This window comes from Miscanthus floridulus, chromosome 16 (genome assembly GCF_019320115.1).
Source record: "Miscanthus floridulus cultivar M001 chromosome 16, ASM1932011v1, whole genome shotgun sequence".
Taxonomy (NCBI): Eukaryota; Viridiplantae; Streptophyta; class Magnoliopsida; order Poales; family Poaceae; genus Miscanthus; species Miscanthus floridulus.
This window is the reverse complement of record NC_089595.1, coordinates 31,306,945-31,327,923: the sequence shown is the minus strand read 5'-3', so window position 1 is coordinate 31,327,923 and position 20,979 is coordinate 31,306,945. Positions and strand designations below refer to the sequence as shown.

At 41.7% G+C, this 20,979-nt stretch overlaps 2 protein-coding genes across 2 annotated transcripts; one reads left to right on the top strand and one right to left on the bottom strand.

The window, feature by feature from the left end:
- Positions 1 to 11,195: 11,195 nt before the first annotated feature.
- Positions 11,196 to 13,898, bottom strand: LOC136513935 (uncharacterized). Its single transcript, XM_066507910.1, has 4 exons — positions 13,690 to 13,898; positions 13,503 to 13,565; positions 12,812 to 13,426; positions 11,196 to 11,477 (listed from the first exon to the last, which is right to left on the bottom strand). Exons 1-3 carry the CDS (start codon positions 13,817 to 13,819, stop codon positions 12,819 to 12,821), a joined length of 801 nt encoding a protein of 266 aa, XP_066364007.1. The 5' UTR covers positions 13,820 to 13,898; the 3' UTR covers positions 11,196 to 11,477; positions 12,812 to 12,818.
- Positions 13,899 to 17,254: 3,356 nt separating this feature from the next.
- LOC136510525 (uncharacterized) lies at positions 17,255 to 20,351 on the top strand. The gene is made up of 3 exons (XM_066504942.1): positions 17,255 to 17,360; positions 17,833 to 18,908; positions 19,461 to 20,351. The coding sequence occupies exons 1-3, from the start codon at positions 17,255 to 17,257 to the stop codon at positions 20,349 to 20,351; spliced, it is 2,073 nt and encodes a 690-aa protein (XP_066361039.1).
- The last annotated feature ends 628 nt before the right edge of the window (positions 20,352 to 20,979 follow it).

Here is a 20,979-nt window from a genome sequence, read left to right as displayed (position 1 = left end):
AGAGTTACAGCTAGAGTTTCATCTATTTTTCCCTTTTTGGGCCTAGAAGCCTTGTACTTCCTGTTTGCTGTATATTCGTACATAACCATATTTAATAGAAAAGGAAAAAAAATAGGTAGGGGGCTCCTGTGCCCACCTGTTAAAAACACACACATACTTTCCATTGTAACCTGAGGTCAATAATTGAGCACAAATATAACATTCGTCTTCTTATTATGGCCTTTTCTTCTCAGGATGAAAAGGGAATTTTTTAGGCAGAAAAATTTCTCTAAGAATCATCAATTGTTACATTACAAGCATCACCAAACTGGTTGCTCATTTTGGGTATCTTCTATAGTTACGGAGTTCAAAGACACCTGCTTCAACATACTCCCTCCATCCCAGAAAAAGTGATGTTCTGGGATTTTTTCAGACAGATTAGTGGAGAAGAGAAATGTCCTTAATACCCTTAGTATGTCACACATGATTCCCTTAAAAGAAGGGATGTCGCGTGGTTTACTTCCTAATTAACATGCGATGCATGCAAGCATGCAGAGATCCGAGGCAAGCAACAATCAGTAGCGCATCTTCAATTGGTAATTTGGTGTCGGATTTGTGGGCCAACAACGTGTCTAAAACTCAGGAATATCATTTTTTCTGGGACAAATTTTAAATCACTAGAACATCACTTTTTGTTGGGACGGATGGAGTACTGCATAAGAATTCGGACAAGTGAAATATTAACATGCCAACCTGAGCCTATGCAATCTGGCGACAGAAAGAGAGGAGGGTGAGAGAGACAACGGCAAAGAAGAGAATAGATGGCAAAGGACTTGACTGTTGCGCTGCGTGCTGGTGCTTTACGGGCCAAAGCTCACTGCTACTGCTTTGCGGGCTTGAAAGGATCTAGATGACTAAAGGAGGATTTGAATAGCCTATAAAAAAATTCTTCTACAAAAGCACAAGAGTAAAGCAAAGTTGATTAGTATAACAAACTGACCCTAATGGCAACTATAAGCTCTAGCTCTGCTTCACCCAAGCAATCGCCTACACAATTGTTAGCAATGGTTTCTAATCTATATTAAAACACCACACAAGAGCTACCAACAGCTAACAGAGCAACTAACAACTAGTTACTACTAACAAGAACAACTAGCTAGCAACTACCACACAAGCAATATTATTATATATATATATATATATAGACACACACACAAGTGTGAGTAGTAGCAAACCACCAAGGGAAAGAGAGATGAACACAATGATTTATCACCATGGTTCAGTTGCTCGCCGGCCACATAAGTCCACGTTGTGGCGAGTCCCTAGGTGACGATTCGCGCGCTCACTAGTGTGACAAGTTAGACCCACAACTTTGGTGCTACAAGAATCAAGCACGAGGAGCACTCCAACAAGTCACGAGCATTCCACTATAGTTTCTCTTCACGATCCCCTGTGGGGATGAAAGGTCCTTGTTTGGTTTTGGTAATTGAGTGACAACCTAGGTTGACTAATTAGTGTTTAATGTGAGATACACAGGTGATTAGTCCACAGGTACATCATGTGTAAGCAACCTTTGCCATGGAGGTGAAATGGCTTGGAGATGTTGCAAAGCTCACACATGTGATTGAGGAGCTCATTGCATATGAGACATGACATGAAGTCATGTGATCAAGGTGGAGAAGATCAAGACAAGACTTAGGCTCGATGGACCGGTTGCAAGTGTGAAGGGCAAGTTGAGTGATGACTTGGCGCCGATGGACCGAAGCAATGGTGAAGAGCAAGTGAAGTCAAGATCGATGAATCAATATGGTCACGTGATGATATGAAGTGGATCATATCATTTGGTGATTAGTTGGTGCATGTGTTGCATCAACAATGGAGGAGATGGAATGGAATGCGTAAGGCCAAGGTATAACCTAAGGTATTTCATTTCACCGGTCATAGGCGTGTAGAGAAGTTGATGACCGGGTTTAGGATAGATGGTCCATACTATCAAGAGGGGCAAACTTGTTTGCATATTGGTCATCTAGTGCCACTTGAGCGATCTAACTTTGCGACATTGCTAGGATCGAGTGGCATGGTGAATTGAGTGACTAATCCTTTGAAAAATATTTGTGAAAATGCTAACACACTTGCACTTGGTGGTGTACACTTGGTGGTATTGGCAGATTTGCAAAGGAGAACTTGTTGGAGTTGAATTAGATCAATTTGGAGAAGAGAGAGAGAGAGAGAGGTTTTTTGGTCTACTCCGAACTATAGGATGGCTCTTGATTTGGAATTCTGCATTGATCCATTGTGCTTTCGATCAAATATGCAAGTGTGTTGTGTAGCCCTCTGAATAAGCTTTCGAAAATGTCCAAGATCATCGAATCAGAATTTAGAGCTAAGAGTTATAGTCGTTTTAGCGATGAAAGGTCTGTGACCAGACTCTACGACCGAACACATCCGGTCAGTACCAATGAGTCCGATTGAGAGTCCGGTCAGTGTTTTTAACACATCTAGGAATGACCGTACGCACGGAGAGTCCGGTCAGTGATGAACTGACGCGTCCGGTCATCAAAAGAGCTCTCTAGAACCTTTCTAGAAGTGACTGGACTCTGGGAGAGTCGAGTCCGGTCATAGTAGAAAAGGGAGTCCGGTCAGTTGTGCAGAGGCGTGTTGATGACTGGACTCGGCCTTGGCGCGTCCGGTTGCTGGACCTAGGCGCGTTAGGTAAGGAGTATGCACGTGCGGGAGCTAGCCATTGGTGAGCAACGGTCATCTTCGAACGGCTAGTACACGTGGCGCTTGAGAAGCGACTGGACTCTGCCACCAGACTCTGGACTAGACTCTAGGGTGAGTCTGGTCAGCGAGTCCGATCAGTGCGCAGAAATCAGGATGAAGGGGGTAACGGCTATTTTAGCCCTTGGGGCCATAAAAGGAGTGTGTGGCCGGCCTTGGCATATGCTTGGCACCCTTGGGACTTGGTGTCCATGCTTAGGGAGTGCTAGGAAAGCCTCTAACTTACTTGTGCTTGCAAGAGTGTGAATCAATTGCGAGTGAGTGATTCTAGTGCGATTGCATTGTGAGATTGAGTTACAAGCCGGTGGTGCTTGTTACTCTTGAGGTTGCCACCTCCTAGATGCCTTGGTGGCTTGTGACTCCATTGAAGCATGTGAGAAGATTATGCGGTGATCCTAGAGGAGGATTTGTGAGGGGGATTGTGCACACCTCGTGGGGATTGCGAAGAGCAACTCTAGTAGAGAGTGTCATTGAGCTACCCTCACTTTCAGGGTTGGTTCTTGCGGTGCCCGATGTGCGGGCTTGGTGGGTGATGCCAATTAGCCGCCGAACCACCAAGTGAGCAGTTGATACAACGGGGAATAGCATGTTGGCAAGCACGTGAACCTCGGGATAAAATCACCGTGTCATCCTTGTCTTCCCGTTGGTTTGCATCCCCTTTACACAAGCTTAAAATTACTTTCATATACATTGTACTTGTATAGTTGCTCTTGTAATTAATTGACTTGTGTAGTTGGCTAGTTACCATTCTTGCTTGTGTAGCATAGAAGTAGCTCCCTTACGTGGCTAATTTAGGTTTGAGTAACCTTGTTAGTCACATTGCTTAGTTTGTGTAGCTAAGTAATTTGTGCTCTATAATTTAGGCTTGTGTAGCCTTGTTATTAAGCATTGCTAGTGAGCTTATAAGGTTTGTGCTTTTGCTTACTAGATTGTGTAGGAGCTCCCTCGGTTGTGCAAAGTACTAGATGCATAGGTTTGTGTGACCTTGCTCTAGAATTGTTTAGGTGAGCTCTAGCTAGCCTGGACACCTTTGTTGCCTAATTAAGATCTTCATAAGGTGCTTGTGAACTTAGATAGAGGGGTCTAGTCTTGGCTAGACCGATAGTCTTATTTCCGTATTTGTTTCGGTTAGCCAGGTGCATTTAATTTAAAGAAAGGACTATTCACCCCCCTCTAGTCCATCGTCTCGACCCTACTAGGAGATGAGTACAAGAGCCCCTTATAGTCACTTGATCAGAGGCTGACAACAATCACCGCCCCTCAATGATCTCCAATCCACCGAGCCATCTAGATGGTAGAAACCACCAAGAGTAACAAGAAAACCAAGGCTCAATCAAAGAGCTAGTGCCACTAGATGTAAATCAAGAAAGAAAATGCACTAAATCTCTCTTAATCTTTGAATCAATCACTAGCAAGGAGATGAGTGGAAGTTGTTCTTGGATGCTCACACAAGCTATAGGATGCTTAAAATATTAGGAGAACCAAGAGAGAGGTCCAAAGTACTGGCCATCCCATATATATAGACCTCAAGATGGGCAGCCTGCATAGGAACTAGCAGACCGTTCGGTTGATCGTTTTAGCGGCTGATAAGCTAGCTACGGTTGTTTTGTTGTGAGAGAAAATGTTGTACCATGGCTGGTAAGCCAGGCTAATAAGTTTAAGTGAATAGGCTGTAGATTGGTCTTGTGCCTGCCAGACTTTCGCCATCGGACTATAAACTACGTGTATCGCCTGTAGAATTCATAGTCTGGTGCCCCATGTTACCACCACTAGACTAATCCGGTAGCTTACGCAACCGCTGGACCATAGAAAAGTAGTCCATTGCCTCCCCAACGGCTCTAGTGGTGACCCCTAATGCACCACCAGACCAATTCGATGTTCACTAGAGAAGGTCTAGAAACGTTTTTAGGCCAACAGATTGGTCTAGTGCTTTCACACCGAATCAATCCGATGAGTACTATGAGAACCCCCCTCTGTGAACAATGACCATGCATGGTCAGGTGCCCTGCCAGTGCGTGACTACTTGGCCAATCCAGCGGTAAACCCTAGCTAGCTCCGTCAGCACAACCTGTCATAGTCTAGGTGCATTCTGCCTAGGCTAACACCAGACCAATCCAGTGCCTACAAAAGCACTTCCCCAAGCTCCATTTCAAACCCTTCTTCAAATGCACCAACTTTCCAAATATTGTGCAACATGACAACAATATCTTTGGCCCTGAGTTAGCATTTTTCAAATATTAGTTAAAGGATTTTCACTTGCATCTCACCACGTCACTAGGTCCAATGCATATGCAAATTCGTTTTACACCTAGTGGCACTTAGATAACTGATTAAGCTTTAGTCCCCTCTTAATAATACAATTATCTATCCTAAACCCGATCATGCACTTGCTCTCGGCCAGCAAACAAAATCCCTAGTATACACCTCTGCTTTCAACATAGGGTTTTGTTTTCTCTTTCTTCATTTCCAAGTATGTGCTTGCTCCAATTGAATTAATCACCCTTCATTCATGTCCAAGCCTTGCTCACCACCTCGCTCTAGGACCTAACCTAGCTAATCAACACTTAGCAAAAGGTTAGCCCATTAGCTGTCTCAATTACCAATACCAAATCTAGAATATTTTTTACTTAAAAAATCTAAAAATCATAGAAATAAATTTTCAAAAATCAAATATATTTTTATGTAGAAAAATAATGCAATTAAAAAAAATGAAAATCTAGTTTACTCTTAGAAATTCATAGAAAAATTGTTTTAGCTCGGAAAAATTATGAAACTACTTTCGGTCTTTTTTAAATGCTATATCTTATGGTGCCTAGCTTAAAATTGTTCAAATATTGATGGACTTATTTGTTTGCTAGTAGAATCCCCTAAAAATGTGTTATTATAAGCGGTTGGACTACCACAACCGTCTTTAAAAAATAGTTTCAAGGACGGTGGCAGTGCAACACCTGCCACTAAAAATAAGTTTACAGGGACAGTTCTCATATTGCAACTGCCCCCTGGTAATACAATTTTCAGGAGCAGATATCTTAATGGAACTGCCTCTAGAAATACTTTCCAGGGGCGGTTAGATGCCCGATGCTACAAACACCTATCTTTACAATCGATGGCATAGTAGCGGTTTTTTGAACCGCCCCTGAAGATTGATTTTGATTGACGCTAAAAATCATTTTTATACTAGTGATCGGAAGTTGGTTGGAAGTTGATCGAAAATTTTGACTTTCTCAGAAAAACGAGTAGTTTGAGTGAGGACTATATATACTCTTCTCCCAACCATTGCTCACTTCATTTACTTGGACCAAACTTCAGCTAAAGCCATTGAAGAGAATTCATAAAGCTCCCTCTCTTCTCACCTTTGGATTCTAAGTGAGATCTTGCTTTAGATTATGAGAAGGGAAGGGAATTCGCTAGAAAAGTTAAGATTCACCACTTGAGTTCTTTGCTAAGCCTATGCGGTTTTGTTTATTATTCTTGGGGCTTTGTCCCTAGCCAGCTAGGTGTTGCCTGGGAACTCCCAACTTGTGTAGTTTGCACCGGGAGGTTTGTATTACCTCTACTTTTTTACAAATGGGAAAAATTATTAAACCTCAAGTAACATCCTTACAAGAGAGTGAAGAAACCCACTCTGAAAAACAAGCAAAAAAGGATTGACACTTCCTAGACCTAATGGCATACTGCGCCAACTCATGAGATAAATTATTCTAAACTCTGCTAAACTTTACCGTCTCCGGTCTCCATAGTTGGCCACCAACCTCCCATGTCTCCTTGATAATTTGCCAAATGGAAGGGCGATGGTTTAGGGCCACTTGAGAAAGGACTGGAGGTGAACAGGAGCTCAAGGCATTGGACCTAACTTGACCCAAATACTAGCCTCATAAGTAGGGTTATCCCACCTTCCATGTTATTCCCCACCATCAAATTTCAGTGTTGGTACTAAGCCTAACAAAGCGATAGGAGAAAAGTTTTACCTAACCCAATTCATGCACCTCCCTTTTGGATCACGATCACATGCTTGTAGGCACCACATTTCCTACAACCACCTTTTGTGTAGTTGTTTTGAAGAAAGGGCTTTTTGAATCCACTGCCATTGCAATTTTTTCAAGTTTGAAGATACGCTATTACAATTTGTCTATCTAGAAAATTATTATTATAATTCTATCTATCCTTCGTCGATGCCATTTCCTACATCTCCAATGTACATGGGCCTACTGTCAGACTAGTACACATACATAACTGTGTATGGACGTCAAAGTCCTAGCAGCCTCCATTAGAATGAGCCTACCGTCGCTCTCTGCTATGTCGCTACCGTCACGCCGGCTGCCGTAGACGAGCTCCACCTCATGCGGTGCCCGCTGCGGACAAGAGCCGCTCCACTCACGCGCAGGCTGCCATGGGCGAGCGCCGCCGCTCCGCCTCCGGCCCCCATGGGCAGCCGCCAACACGGGAGAGGTGTGTGTCCTCTCCATCGATGGCGGCCGACAGGCTCCAGGCCGGCGTCGCGCTGGTGCGCCTGGATGCCGCGCTGCAGCGGCGCGCCGGCAACCCCGTAGAACGGCTCACCAATTTCTTCGATGCGACGGCCTTGCTGTGCATGAGGCAGTATTTGAAGCAGGGGACACGTGACGTGAATCACGTGACCGGACGCTGAGGGCCAGCGTCCGATCGATCGGACCAGAGCGTCTGGTCACCCCGCGCTGTGCCTAGTGAAATGGTACAATGACTCTATTTCGTGGGGGCTTCTATTTAAGCCCCATAGCCGGTTGAAGCTCACACCTTTGGCCATTTACATTGATATAACAACCTTGTGAGCTTAGCCAAAGCCCTCCCACTCATCTTCATCATTGATTCATCATCTTTGTGAGATTGGGAGTGAATCCAAGTGCATTGCTTGAGTGTTTGCATCTAAAGGCATTTGGTGTTCGTGTTTCGCTACGGGATTTGATTGTTACTCTTGGTGGTTGCTGCCACCTAGACGGCTTGGAGCAGCGAGGATCATCGAGCGGAGGGTGGTGATTGTCTCCGGCTCCGATCGTGGTGATTGTGAGGGGTTCTTGACCTTTTCCTGGCGGAGAGCCAAAAGGTACTCTAGTGGATTGCTCATGGTTTGTGTGATCCTCATCTTGTGTTGGTTGTGCGGCACCCTATTGAGGGTTTGACATGTGAAGCCAATTAGCGCGTGAACCTCCAAGTGAGTGAATCGCCACAACGAGGACTAGCTTGCCGGCAAGCAAGTGAACCTTGGTAAAAATCATTGTGTTCATCATTGATTATGAGGTAATTGGTCTTCATTGTTATTCATCCTTGTGATTGATTGGTTCCTTCATCTACACGGCGGTATAACCTTCTTGATCACTCTCTTTATATTACCGCAAACTAGTTGTCAAGCTCTTTAGTGTAGCTAGTTGTGAGAGCTTGCTCGGTGTGGCTCTTTAGTTAGCCTTTGAGAGCACATTAACATAGGGTAGTGTCATAACTATTGTGTGAATAGACACTATCTAAACTAGAATTGTGATAGGTGGCTTGCATTTTGAGTAGGCTAGCGCAATACTTGCTTTGCCTCATAATTGTCTAACCATTTTGTTAAGTATTGTTGTAGAAATTTTTATTAGGTTATTGACCCCCCTCTAGCCATTAGGACCTTTCAGGAGGGAGAAGTCCTCCACCGTTTCACCATCCTTGAACTTGAGGTTGGCGTACTTCTGCTTCAGAAGTTGGGTTGTCGCCTTCTTTGCGCGGTCGGAACCGACGCGCATCGCCGCAATAGCCTCCCATGCCTCCTTAGCCGAGCTCTTCGCCCCCAACGGCTCCTTGTACTCCACCGGTACAGCAACGAGGATAGCCTCCAACGCTGACATGTCATCTTTCTCATTGTCGGTGCCCTTATCAACAACATTCTAGACCCGTCGAGCTCTGAGCTTGACCTTCATGGTCACCGACCACTCTCCATAGTTAGTGCGAGTCAGCGTCGGCCAATTGGTGCCACTGACCTCCCGCACCGTGCGAACAACGACCTTCGGTCGTGGCTGGGTAGCCACAGTAGTGCCAATGCTGTCGCCCATCTCCGAACCGCCCGTCATCGCTAGCAGTTAGTCTGGCGACGGCGCTTGTACGGCTCCGATACCACTTGTTGACCCATAGGATCACCGGCTCAGGTGAGTGAACCACTCACCGGTCTTACCGAGTACCCGTTAGTGTTGCCGAGCACCCACTAGCCGTGCCGACCACGAACAAGCGTTGATCGTCCCCACACACTATGGCCAGAGCTAGAAGAAGAAGGGAGAACAGAGCATACACACACAGTACAAGACACCAGCGTTTGCTGAAGCCTTGTCTGGAAGATGGCAAATCTGAGCTCTCTTTACTGAGTTGCCGTAGTAGTCTATTTATACAACTCTATCTATCTAGTTTTAGGACAGCGCACATGCTGTAACAGTAACTAGATAACATACATGACTGACTTTACGCCGGCCTCTGCATGTAGCTACGGTGCTGCAGGTGAGCCGTGCGGCGCCTGCACCTGCAGCGGCTATAGTATCACAGCAGGAGGCCTTTTCGGCGCCGCCTTCTCTTATTGTGTTCACACAAGGTAGCAGTAGATTATCTTAACATTGACTGTGCTAAGAGGGTCATGAGGCATAAAGGTGATGTCCGGGTTATCCTTGGCAAAGGTTGCAGTGCTGGTGGCCAACTGTACCACGCATATGACTATGCCAAAAATCATGGACTCATGGCTGCCAAGGCATACCCATCGCGTCTCTTGTGGCATGGGAAATGCCGTTCGAGAGAGAAAGATGTAGTTTTGAAGATCGATGATTACGATTATGTAAATTCAAATGAAAAGGCTTTGATGAGAGCGGTGGCGAAACAACCCGTAGCAGTACCTATTGATGTTTGCCCATATCTTCGAGGATTCAAAGGTGATGGCATAATTGAATATCACAACTGCCGCCCTGCTGCTGATGGTGATCGTGGAGCGCGCTCACATGCTGTACGGGTAGTTGGGTATGGCACCGACAAAGAGGGAAACAAATTCTGGAAGATTAAGAATAGTTGGGGTACTTGGTGGGGTGATGGGGGCTTCGCAAAGCTCAGACGAGGCGTGGCTGACAAGAACGGAGTAGCTGGAATCACTCGTTACCTTGGCTATATTCCCATCATTGACTGTAAGAAATAAGCAAGTTGAATTGTCTCAGAAAGGTGGTAACAGAACGGAAAAATGTAGCACAAATTGAAATGCTTATGAAAAAAAAAGTAATACAGTGATGTGGAGGCAGGTATAGTAGGGAATGGAGCAGGCTACATTTCTGATTTACATGTGGAGACCTTGTATATGATGCCTTAATCTGCTGTTTTGCCAGTGAACATGTAATGGTAGCTTTTGTCACTGTCACTAGTATTTCTATGCTGTGACATGCATGTTTTCTAAAGCTATGATAGTGGAGAATGAATACCCAGAAATGTAGTAAACGGTTGATCTTTCCAGGTTGTTATTTATCGGAAATGTCAAACCTGATATTTGCGGATAAAGATTTTTTCTTGCTTTATCTTGATGATGTTCTGCTTCATTTTCTATTCAACCAAGACGTTGAGCTAAAGCATTGGAAGAAGTTTTCGGTAGTGAGTGGTACTATTTTTTTATACATTACTACTAGATATAAGCGGAGAGAATACTAGTATCACATTATTGACCCACAATTGGGCATGTTCTTCCTTCCAGGCATTTTCTCTAAGGGCTTGTTTGGACATGGGAAAAATTCTGTGTTCTTGCAATTTTCTTTGAACTGATTCCTGTGAAATTGTTATTCTTATATGTTTGTTGGTTACGTTGTGAGGTATTATGGAAAGTTCTTTCAGGCATTTTCTGTAAGGGCCTGTTTAGAATGTGGAAATTTTCGGGCCTGTTTAGAATGTAGAAAATTTTCTCTATTCCCACGTTTTTCTTTGATCTGATTCTTGTGAAACTCATACACGATTCCTGTGAAATAGTTCTTCTTATGTGTTTGTTGGTTACATCAGACATAGGAAGTGAAGTGAGGTATATGAAAAGTTCTTAATAAATCTTGGAAAAGTAACTCGGAGGTGTGCCAAACCACAAGGTCTTCTAGAAATGTATGGACAAATTTAGACTTAATCAAGTGGTGTCAAAGGTTGGAGGATTCTATAAAAATATAAATCGTTTACTCATTTAGGGGTTTCTATCCACATCCACAAATAGGAATCTCAGGGTGTGACATTAACAAACTGATAAACAAATCTAGCCTTCGTTGACACACACTCCGGAGGTGGTAGACGTAGATTTCCCCCTGCATCGTGAACTTTTGATTATTGTCTGCTTTGATCTTTAGACTGCGAAACTAACATAGAGTTCGTTTCAAGCCTAGGGAAATTCACAATAGCTCAGTCGTTATATGGTAGCCTACTGCTTCTTGTTTGGGTGCACAGGCAGTAAACAATCCAGTTCATGATTTAAGGATCTGCTTTGTGGCAGGTTAACATGCAAAACAAAACTAGGGTACTTCCTATCCAGCTATCCTCAGGTCTTGGGAAGACTTCTACCAGTGTGCCATCCATTCAGTTACATTATATCCTGGGTATAATACAACTTGCTACAAGTTCTAAGAGTGAGAATTGCTGCCAAAAACAACCGAGTGAGAATTGCTGCTAGATTCACTACCTCCAGACACCCATCCTGGACCTTATGCTTAGCCATCTGTCTCCTGGAAATTTGGCAACAGTGAACAATTAGTTGCAATTTATTTCTGAAATTTAAGCAAACAAGATGTGGTTCTTTCAGGAACTGTACTGAAAAAAGAGGGAACCACAAAGTGTAATGACCAACATCTTACTCAAATCTAATCAAACAAGTGAATAAGTACAGTACTATGGTTATCCATATATGATCTAGCCTGGCCATTGAGAATAATTCCATTTGCTTAGTAAGCTTATAACAATGTGTCCATTTACAATTAATGTATGGTCTCTAGATAAACTCATCAACTAAGTAATGAGAACATACCACCTGAAATGTTAAATAATGTTTCATTGGATAAATTCACAAGCTCATTTGCAAGTGTAAATGTTAAAAAAAGGGCGTACCCAGTGCAGAGTGCTCCCGCTCTGTGCGGGGTCTGGGGAAGGGTGTCAGTGGCCAGCCTTACCCTCACCTGTGCAATGCGAGGAGACCGCGACTCGAACCCGGGACCTTCCGGTCACAGGCGGTAAGACTCTACCGCTTGCAAGTGTAAATGTTAAAACAATGAAAATGTTGAATCATTGGAATACCTGAGTTCTGCATGATACATGTCAACAATATTTACCTTTTTTTGTCTAGATAAGTTAGCAAAGAATTTGGATCAGAGATAATGCAACTTATCAGCAAACTCATTAGCTGCATGTGGTACCACTATATAGAGCATACATCACAGCAAAAACATTATATAACCTCGACTAACTGGCATCATGCAAACACGTTTTAACATATACATCAAACAATTAAGTGATTTTAAATCAGAATTCCACTACCATGGCTATCAACTAGAACAAGGAATTTCATGCTGAATGAATAATCAAAGCAAAATACAAAAAAAACTTTCAGAAAAGAAAAGAAGACAAAACTGATCAATGAGATGCTACTTAAAACTTGGTTAAAATAAACAAAACGAGAGGAGCCAAAAAGAACAATTGGTTACTAAATGCCTTCAAGGTCTGACTATGCGCTAAGCAATTGTGTGACCTGTGATGATCTCCCTCTCTTTCACAAATGGTATATCTGGAGCACAATTTCCAAATTTATCATGTAATGTAACAAGCGCTTTGCCAATTCAAATTGTGAGCCTATGTTTTTTTTAATACAAGAATTTTATATAAACACCCAAGCTAACCAACATGCTAGCCTGCTACTAGCAACCAAATCAGAATTGTGAAATATATTTATTGCCTATTATCTTCAGATTATGTGATCATTTAGCCCTTCTTAAAAAATATTTACTCAAAACTAATTTAGTGAACCTATCCTTAATCATTGGATCAAAGATGAAAATTAACAACATACCACACTGTCAGTCCCTGCTAGGCTTCTTGGCCCTGGCATTCTTCTTATCAATTAAAGACCGGATGTGATCGATGTAGTCATCCCAGTCAACATCACTATCATACAGACACTGGCACTCTTCCTCGGTCCAATCTGCGGTATGGTTTGTGACAAAGACGGCCCCACCTTCTGCAGTTGCCTTGTCCACCATATTTGCAAAAGCCTTGAACAATTCATAGCGCCAAGCCTTCTCCTCCTTGTTTTTGTATCTCTTGCCATACTCTTTGATCCATTCCTCGAACCGTGCCTTCATGGCTGCCTCATCCTTGATGCCTTCACTGTTTGTCACCTCCTTGACAGCCTTCTTGCAAGACCTTTCATAACGAGCCTTCTTCTGCGCAGCAGCCATCTTCGTCATCTCAGCAAGGTGCTCCTCCAAGGAGAAGTCGTTGTCATTGTGCTCTTTGGTTTCTGCCTCTATTATGGCCCCTTGCTTCCTGGCTTCATCCCCAGCCAACTGCTTCTTTGCTTCCTGCCGAGTCACCTCCTTAGTCTCTTCTTCCCCAGCCACCACCACCTTAGTCACCTCCTTAGTCTCTTCCTCCCCAGCCACCACCTCCTTAGTCACCTCGCCGGCTATAGGTACGCACAGATATGGGTATGGACAACGAAATTAAAGCAAAAGGCGAGGAATTTGAAGACTATTTCATACCTGACTCATCTGCAACTTTCATGAAATACAGAATTCCAACCAATCCAGCTAACGCAGCCGCGGCTACACCACCATAAGCGCATGCGTCATCACCAACAGCGAAATCCCTCTGCACCGTCACGAGAATATGAACCGCGAGCGCAAATTAAAGAAAGAAAACGCTTTGACCTGGGTGAAATAAACTCACGAGTGAGTGGAAAGAGCGTGCTGGGACGCCTGCCGCCGGCGCTAGTGCCTTTTTCCTGCGCACGGGGGATCCCACTCCCGGGTGACAACAACCTTCGGGTGAGAAGGGAACCGAGAGACCGGAGGGACATCCTCTCGACCGCTTGCTCTTCCTTCGCTGCTTCGATCTCCTCGCTCGCCGCCGCCGCCCCGCTCCCGTTTGTCTCGATTGTTCGCTGCCCGCGGACACCGACGGTCGAACGGGACCCTTATTTCTGGCGTGGTCCAACTCGAACGAGAAGCAGGCCCAGATCGGCCCAGTGTCGAGATTAACGTCAAATTTAAGGCAGGCGGATCCTTCTTGGGCTGACCGGGTCCAACATCACTAGATCTAGTCTAGATTTGAGTTTTGGGGAATTTATTTTATACTTTAGCAAAAAATAAACTCAAATACTAAAAAGTGCCTATTTCAACTAAATTTTCATAACCGAGTCCTTTTTATCACTAGAGGTTGCAGCACAATTTCTGACTTCGATCACGCCAGTTGTGACAGGACAGTTGAGCCACGCCAGGGCAGACGACGTGGCTCTCCAACTTAGTGACGCCAAGTGAATGGCGTGCGTGTGTCCCTTTTTTTCTAATTTTTTTAGCTTTTCTTTGTCAATTTAAAACCACAGATTTATGAATCTCTAAAAGTCTTCAAATTTTTCAAATACATGCCAAAAACTAAGCAAGACCTATTTTGCATGGATCTGCAATCATAACTCTTATACTTTTGAAACTAATATTATGCTCATAATGCTATATTTGAGTATTTGTTAAGTTGTTTAGCCTCAAAATGGTTTCGAAAAATCCAGAAAAAATCATCTAAATTCATGGTCCAGAAAGGGTGCGTTTGGTTTGATGGATATGCATGGATGAAAGATGACGGTCCATGGACAAGCGGCGTTTGGTTTGCGCAGAAGTTAGATATGGATATCCCTGACAGGAGAATATTCTCCTAGATGCTAGATATCCCTACCATCAAAAAATTGCCTCACGAGCTCATCCATATTTTCCGATCTTTGTCATTAGCAAATAATTAAGGATTATTAGGATGTTATACTATTGCTTAATAATTATGATGGCAAGATTAACTTTGATACATGCTAATATGTTGATTACTGCATGTTTTTATGCCAATTAGGATAATAGTGGTGCTAATTAACATATTTTATTTGTAATTAGTGATTATTATGACAAAATTAGTGTTAGTGCATATTTATTAGTGTATAATTAGTTGTTGTTTTTAAATAATATAAATGCAGTTAGTTAAAGCATTTTTATCCCATCTACTCTCCTCCTCCATCCATCAAAACAAAAAAAATGACTTGCCCTATCCATCCAGGAAGCATGGATATCCATATCCCGAAGTCCATGGATGGCGATATGATATCCGCTCTTGTTCTCAAACCAAACACACCCAAAGTATTATTTTATCATGTATTTTTTTTGGTATATGTATTAGAGGAAAATCCAAAGTTTCTTAACAAAGCACACGCTTAAAATTAAGTTTTGATTCAAAATTAAACTTAAAAGCATTAAAAGAAACATTGTTACACCCGCAAAAAAAGAAACATTGTTACACTTGATCTCTTGTCTAATTAGAGGTTGAAAAGTCAGTCTTACATTGAAATCGGCCCAAAGAGGAGAAGCTAAGTTTAAAGAAGTTAATTGAGTAGTTTCTCCGTTCCAAATTGTAAGTCGTCATGACTTTTCTAGTACATAGATTTTACCATGTATCTAAATATACATGATGTATAGATACATAATAAAAGCTCTGTATCTAGAAAAGCTAAAACGACTTACAACTTGAAATGGAGGGAGTAGCCTTATTGAACTAGCTCTTAAATGGATTTTAACATAACCACTTTCCACCGTGGTAACATGAAAATTGCAGTACAAGTGATATGTTTAGAACCAAGTTGAAAATTTAGAGTAAATATAATTTAGATTTGAGGCCTTAGCCTGAATATAATATCAAATTGATCACCTAAACTTTTCTCTAAGTCTGAAAATAACATCGGTGTCAATGTTTAGAGCTGGTTTTAAAAACATTTTGTATGTTAACTTTACAAAAACATATGATCAGAGTTGGAGTATAAACAAAGATCTTGCACTTTGTTGACAAGAATGTTCTGGTAATTCTTCTAATTAAGTAGCTAAGTTATGCAAAAACTAATGATTTAGGTAAGTGAAAAAGGGTAAGAGTTGGTAGGGCCAACCTCTATAAGAAAATATATTATGTCATTTAGCGGGTAACTAGATGCAGGTTTAGGATGTTACTTTTATGTAGTTTCTGTAGAGCCTCTTTTGAGATCTCTGATTAATAATAGTAAGATAAGATGTCACGTGCCTAACACAGTCCATGTTCTAACAGAAAACTTGACAATGTCGTTGACTTGCATTTTAATCATTCGGCAGAGGCTGCCCCAGCACCCTGATGCTCTGGGGCCTCGACTCATTGCTGCTCCTCAGCAACAGGAGGCATTCGAACCGCCGTGCTTCACATTCAGTTCCGGATCACCTCCCAACGCTCAAGCTCAACAGGAGGCAACGGACTGTCATGAGACGTCGCAACATGACAACCTACTAATAATAAATAAATGCCTTCAGCAGCGCCTTCAGCGAGCTTTCCTTGCGCGACGACCACCCTGGTTCAGTGCCACGTCTGTCGAAGCAGCCTCGTCGGACACTGTTCTGCTTGCTCTCTGGGTCTCCTCTCTTGAAAAGTTAATAATATTTGCAGTGCATTCTCCTCCTGTTCTGAATGTTCAGGCCACATTTCTTCTTTACTGCATTTGTTTGACTTATATATATATATATATATATATATATATATATATATATATATATATATATATATATTCCTGTTCTGAATGTATATAGCGTGCGTTTACTTTTGCACTGCAGCCCACGTTTATTTATCTCTAATAAAGGAAAATACTGCACAGAACAAAAACCTCACACTCCCCTGGCATAGGGATAAACATGTACTATGCTACAGTCTGTTAGAATCCATTGGAGAGTGGATTGCAATAACCCTTAACCCGACAAGCTAGTTTGTTAAAATCTGTGTAGAAATAAAGCTGCTCGTTTATTTCAGCTTGGAATTGTAAAAAAGTACAACCCAAAATCCTAAGCTAAAACAAATAGGGCTTTAATTAGAGAGTTCTGCATACACAATCTTTTTTTATTAGAACAGAAAAAAATTGTGTGCACTTGAAAACTTTCGGAGGAGAGTAGCAACCAAATTAAGCACAGATCCATTGATGGTGTCTATGGCCCTGCTTGTTCAGGCCTATTCTAATTTCTAATATCATGGCTTTTGTACAACTCTCAAAGCAGATGAGAAATCGAAAAAGACCCTTTCTGAGAAGCAAGTTTCAAAAGTTGCCTATAATTTTATTTGAAAAGCAATCTTTCATAAATATAACCCCCCCCCCCCCCCCCCCCCCCCAAAAGCAATTTTCTTCCGTAGCTTTTCTGACAACTTATGGCAGAAACTCAAACAAATGGGCTCTATTTAGGATCTTCATCATGCCAAGATGGAGGCAGGGCCGGCACTGGCGGTGTGCAGGGTGTGCCACCCCACTAGGCCTGGGATTGCCATAGGCCTCACCCCATATAGTGCATTAGTACTGGTATGTATACGTACGTGGGCTTCTATGGCCCAAATATAGTCATACAGAAGTAGCGCAGGTCTTAGGTTTGTAGTATTTGACTTGACTCTGGTGTGGTGTCGCCCTATTCCACTCGGAAGACGGAGCGAACGTGCGGCGCCACGGCCGCCCGCCGGAAGCAACGCAACACATCAAGACTCAGGAGGTAATCGAGCAACTGTACACTTCTTAGGCTCCCTGAGTATTCTATATTTCTATTCGATCTGAGTATCTGACGATCCCATGATCCTGTCAATCATCAGTGATCCTTGATCCATCGTGCCCTCATCTATCATCACGCAAGATCCACACACCACGGCAGTTGGTAGAGGACAGAAAGGATCAGTCCACGTCCATCCAAAGGTAAGCACTGTTGCTGCACATATTGATGATTAATTTATTTGTACATTTCAAGTTACATACGCTTTCACTTTTTAACTATTTTGTGTTTATTTAAATTTCAGGATCGTGGGATGTAATGTCATTTAGAAAGTTTGAATCTGATAATGACAAAAGGAAAAGGAAAAGACGTGTGGATGCATTGATAGAATCACAAAGAGGATCTATTGATAATTTTTTCAAGAGTAGTACAGCTGCTTCGACGAATCCTGATGAGCTGGCGATAGTTGCTTTGGATGAACCAACTAATGAGAATGAGGAAGAAAATGTCGACATCGGTGTCGATGATAACAATGTAAGTGACCCTGAGAACACCGTTCATGCATCGGGTGCACAAGAACAATCTACTAGTATTGATGAGCAACTGGTTTACACTTTGGATATTTATGATCCAAGAAATTGGGATAAACTTGATAATAAAGCACGAGACATATTAGTAGAGAAAGGGCCTATAAGAGAAGAGAATATCAAATTCCCTCATGATGCTGCCTCAAGACATTTTTCATATGCCCATTATTCTAGAAAACTAAGCAATGGAGAGTTACATGATAGAAAATGGTTAGTTTATTCAAAGGATGTTGACAAAGTATTTTGTTATTACGTTAAGATCTTCAAGTCTAGCACTAGCAAGAATCCAAGTGCCTTAGCAAATGATGGGTATAGAGATTGGAGGCATATTAGTTTGAAGCTTAAAGACCATGAAAATAGTGCCGAGCATATTAGTAATATGAACAGTTGGAATGAATTGAGAGCTATAATGCGGAAAAAGCAAACAATTGACAAAGAATTGCAGCAGCAAATCACAAAGGAGAAAGAACATTTGAGGCTAGTTTTATTAAGAATAGTTGCAATTGTGAAATTTCTTGGCAAACGCAATTTGGCTTTTAGAGGAAGTAGTGAGCAACTTTATAATGATAATAATGGCAATTTCTTAGCTTGTGCCGAGATGATAGCAGAATTTGACTTCCTAATGCAAGACCACCTTAGACGTATTCGGAACAAAGAAATTCATTATCATTTTCATAGTCATAAAATTCAGAATGAGTTGATTTCTCTTCTGGCTGCTGATATCACAAACTCTATCATAAAGGTTGTTAAAGAGGCCAAGTATTTTTCCATTATTCTTGATTGCACCCCTGATGTGAGTCATCAAGAACAAATAACTTTGTTAGTTCGATGTGTTAATTTGTCTGATGCCCAAATAAAAATTGAGGAATATTTTTTAGGGTTCTTGAAGGTGGAAGACACATCTGGTTTGGGGCTTTTTAATGTATTGGTTGAGGCTATGAACTCCTTCGGCCTTAATATTAATGATATAAGGGGTCAAGGCTATGACAATGGTTCTAACATGAAAGGAAAACACCAAGGGGGTACAAAAAAGGTTAATTGATATCAATCCAAGAGTATTATATATGCCATGTGCTTGTCATAATCTCAATCTTACTCTATGTGATATGGCAAAATCATGTGGTAAAGCTATTTCATTTTTTGGAATTGTTCGACGCATATATGTGCTATTTGCTGGTTCTACAAAAAGGTGGAATGTCTTGCTTAAACATGTTCCTAGTTTAACTCATTGTCCAATACTCGTTGGGAGAGTCGAATCAAAAGTGTTTCAGCAATAAGATATCAAACTATTGAGTTAAGGTCAGCTTTATCTGAGTTACGTCATTCTCCTGATATTGAACCTAAGGATAAAAGTGATGCAAAAATTTTATTTGATGCCCTTGGCAACTTTGAGTTTATACTTGGTATGGTTATCTGGAATGATATTTTATTTGCCGTGAATAAAGTAGGCAAGAAGTTGCAGTCGCTAGACATGTGCATTGACTCTACATTGCAGCAAATACAAGGTATGATGCAATACTTTGAGACATACAGAAATGAGGGGTTTTCTTCTAGTCTGATTATCGCCAAAGGCATTGCATCAGACATGGGTGTAGAGGCATCATTTCCAGTAAAACGTCGTGCTACGGGGAAGAAACAATTTGACGAAAGTAATTGCCAAGAAGAAATTCTAGAACCTGAGAAGGCTTTTGAAGTCAAATATTTTCTTGCTGTGGTTGATATGGCAAGAACTTCTTTAAAGAATAGATTTGAAGAACTCATGGAGTTTAAAGATATATTTGGTTTCTTAATGAGCTCAAGCACCCTAAAGTCATTAGATGATATTGAACTTGAAGAGCGCTGCACTAAATTTGCCAAAAAAAAATCGGCTGATGGATCATCTGATGTTGAGATACATGATCTTATTTTTGAATTGAAGATTTTGAAATTCACTTTGCCAGAAGGTGCATTGTCTGCTATGGAGATTTTCGAGCATGTCGGAGAGGTGGATTGTTATCCAAATATTTCCATTGCTTATCGGATCTTATTTACCGTTCCTGTGGCTGTCGCATCGGCTGAAAGAAGCTTTTCAAAGTTAAAATTATTGAAGAACTATTTGAGGTCAACGATGTCTCAAGAAAGGTTAAATGGTTTGGCGACTTTATGCATTGAGAAGAAATTATTGGATGAGATCGATATCAATAGTATAATCAATGATTTTGCATCTCGAAATGTTAGAAGAAATTGTTTAAGATAATGTCAAGTGCCAAGTAAGTAATTTAATATTACATCTGTCCATTTTATAAACTTTGAGATATTCTATATAAGTTTTTTTAGTGCATCGAATATTATTATCTAAATTGATGTGTATTTGTGAGACTATATATATAGAGAGAAATATATATAAATATTTTTAGAAAATGGACTATAGGCCTCTATATTAGTTCTCGTTCTAGGCTAGAAAAACTCAGGACCGGCGGTGGATGGAGGAGGTCGTCAGGAAGAACAACAAAGTTTCCAATAACCTCGTTGCTCTCCAGTTCCATCACCCCGATCGTCCACTTGCAGTGGTCAGTGTCCGCCTTGCGACTGAGGAAGGCAACGCGTCCATGATCATTGTCGTTGGGAAACATTCATGTATCTGAAAACAGTTTGAGCTAGAATAAATTTAACAAATGAGATCAATATATTTTTCCTAACCTTTTGAATTTTTTCAAAAAGAATCAACATTTCCTAACATACTATTTCAGCATTTTGATAACGTACTACTCTTTCATTTCAAATTGTAAGACATTGGCTTTTTTAGATAAGCATTTGCTATGCACTTAGATATATACTATGTCAATATTTAGAAAATCCAATGTGTTCACATTTTCACACAAATG

Coding starts and splice junctions, on each gene's coding strand:
- LOC136513935 (XM_066507910.1), bottom strand. CDS start 13,819: ATGTCCCTCCGGTCTCTCGGTTCCCTTCTCACCCGAAGGTTGTTGTCA. Junction 13,566..13,689: donor CACGCTCTTTCCACTCACTC/GTGAGTTTATTT, acceptor ATGGTGGTGTAG/CCGCGGCTGCGTTAGCTGGA. Junction 13,427..13,502: donor GAAAGTTGCAGATGAGTCAG/GTATGAAATAGT, acceptor GCGTACCTATAG/CCGGCGAGGTGACTAAGGAG.
- LOC136510525 (XM_066504942.1), top strand. CDS start 17,255: ATGGAGGCAGGGCCGGCACTGGCGGTGTGCAGGGTGTGCCACCCCACT. Junction 17,361..17,832: donor ATTAGTACTGGTATGTATAC/GTACGTGGGCTT, acceptor TTTAAATTTCAG/GATCGTGGGATGTAATGTCA. Junction 18,909..19,460: donor TTCTTGATTGCACCCCTGAT/GTGAGTCATCAA, acceptor ATTGAACCTAAG/GATAAAAGTGATGCAAAAAT.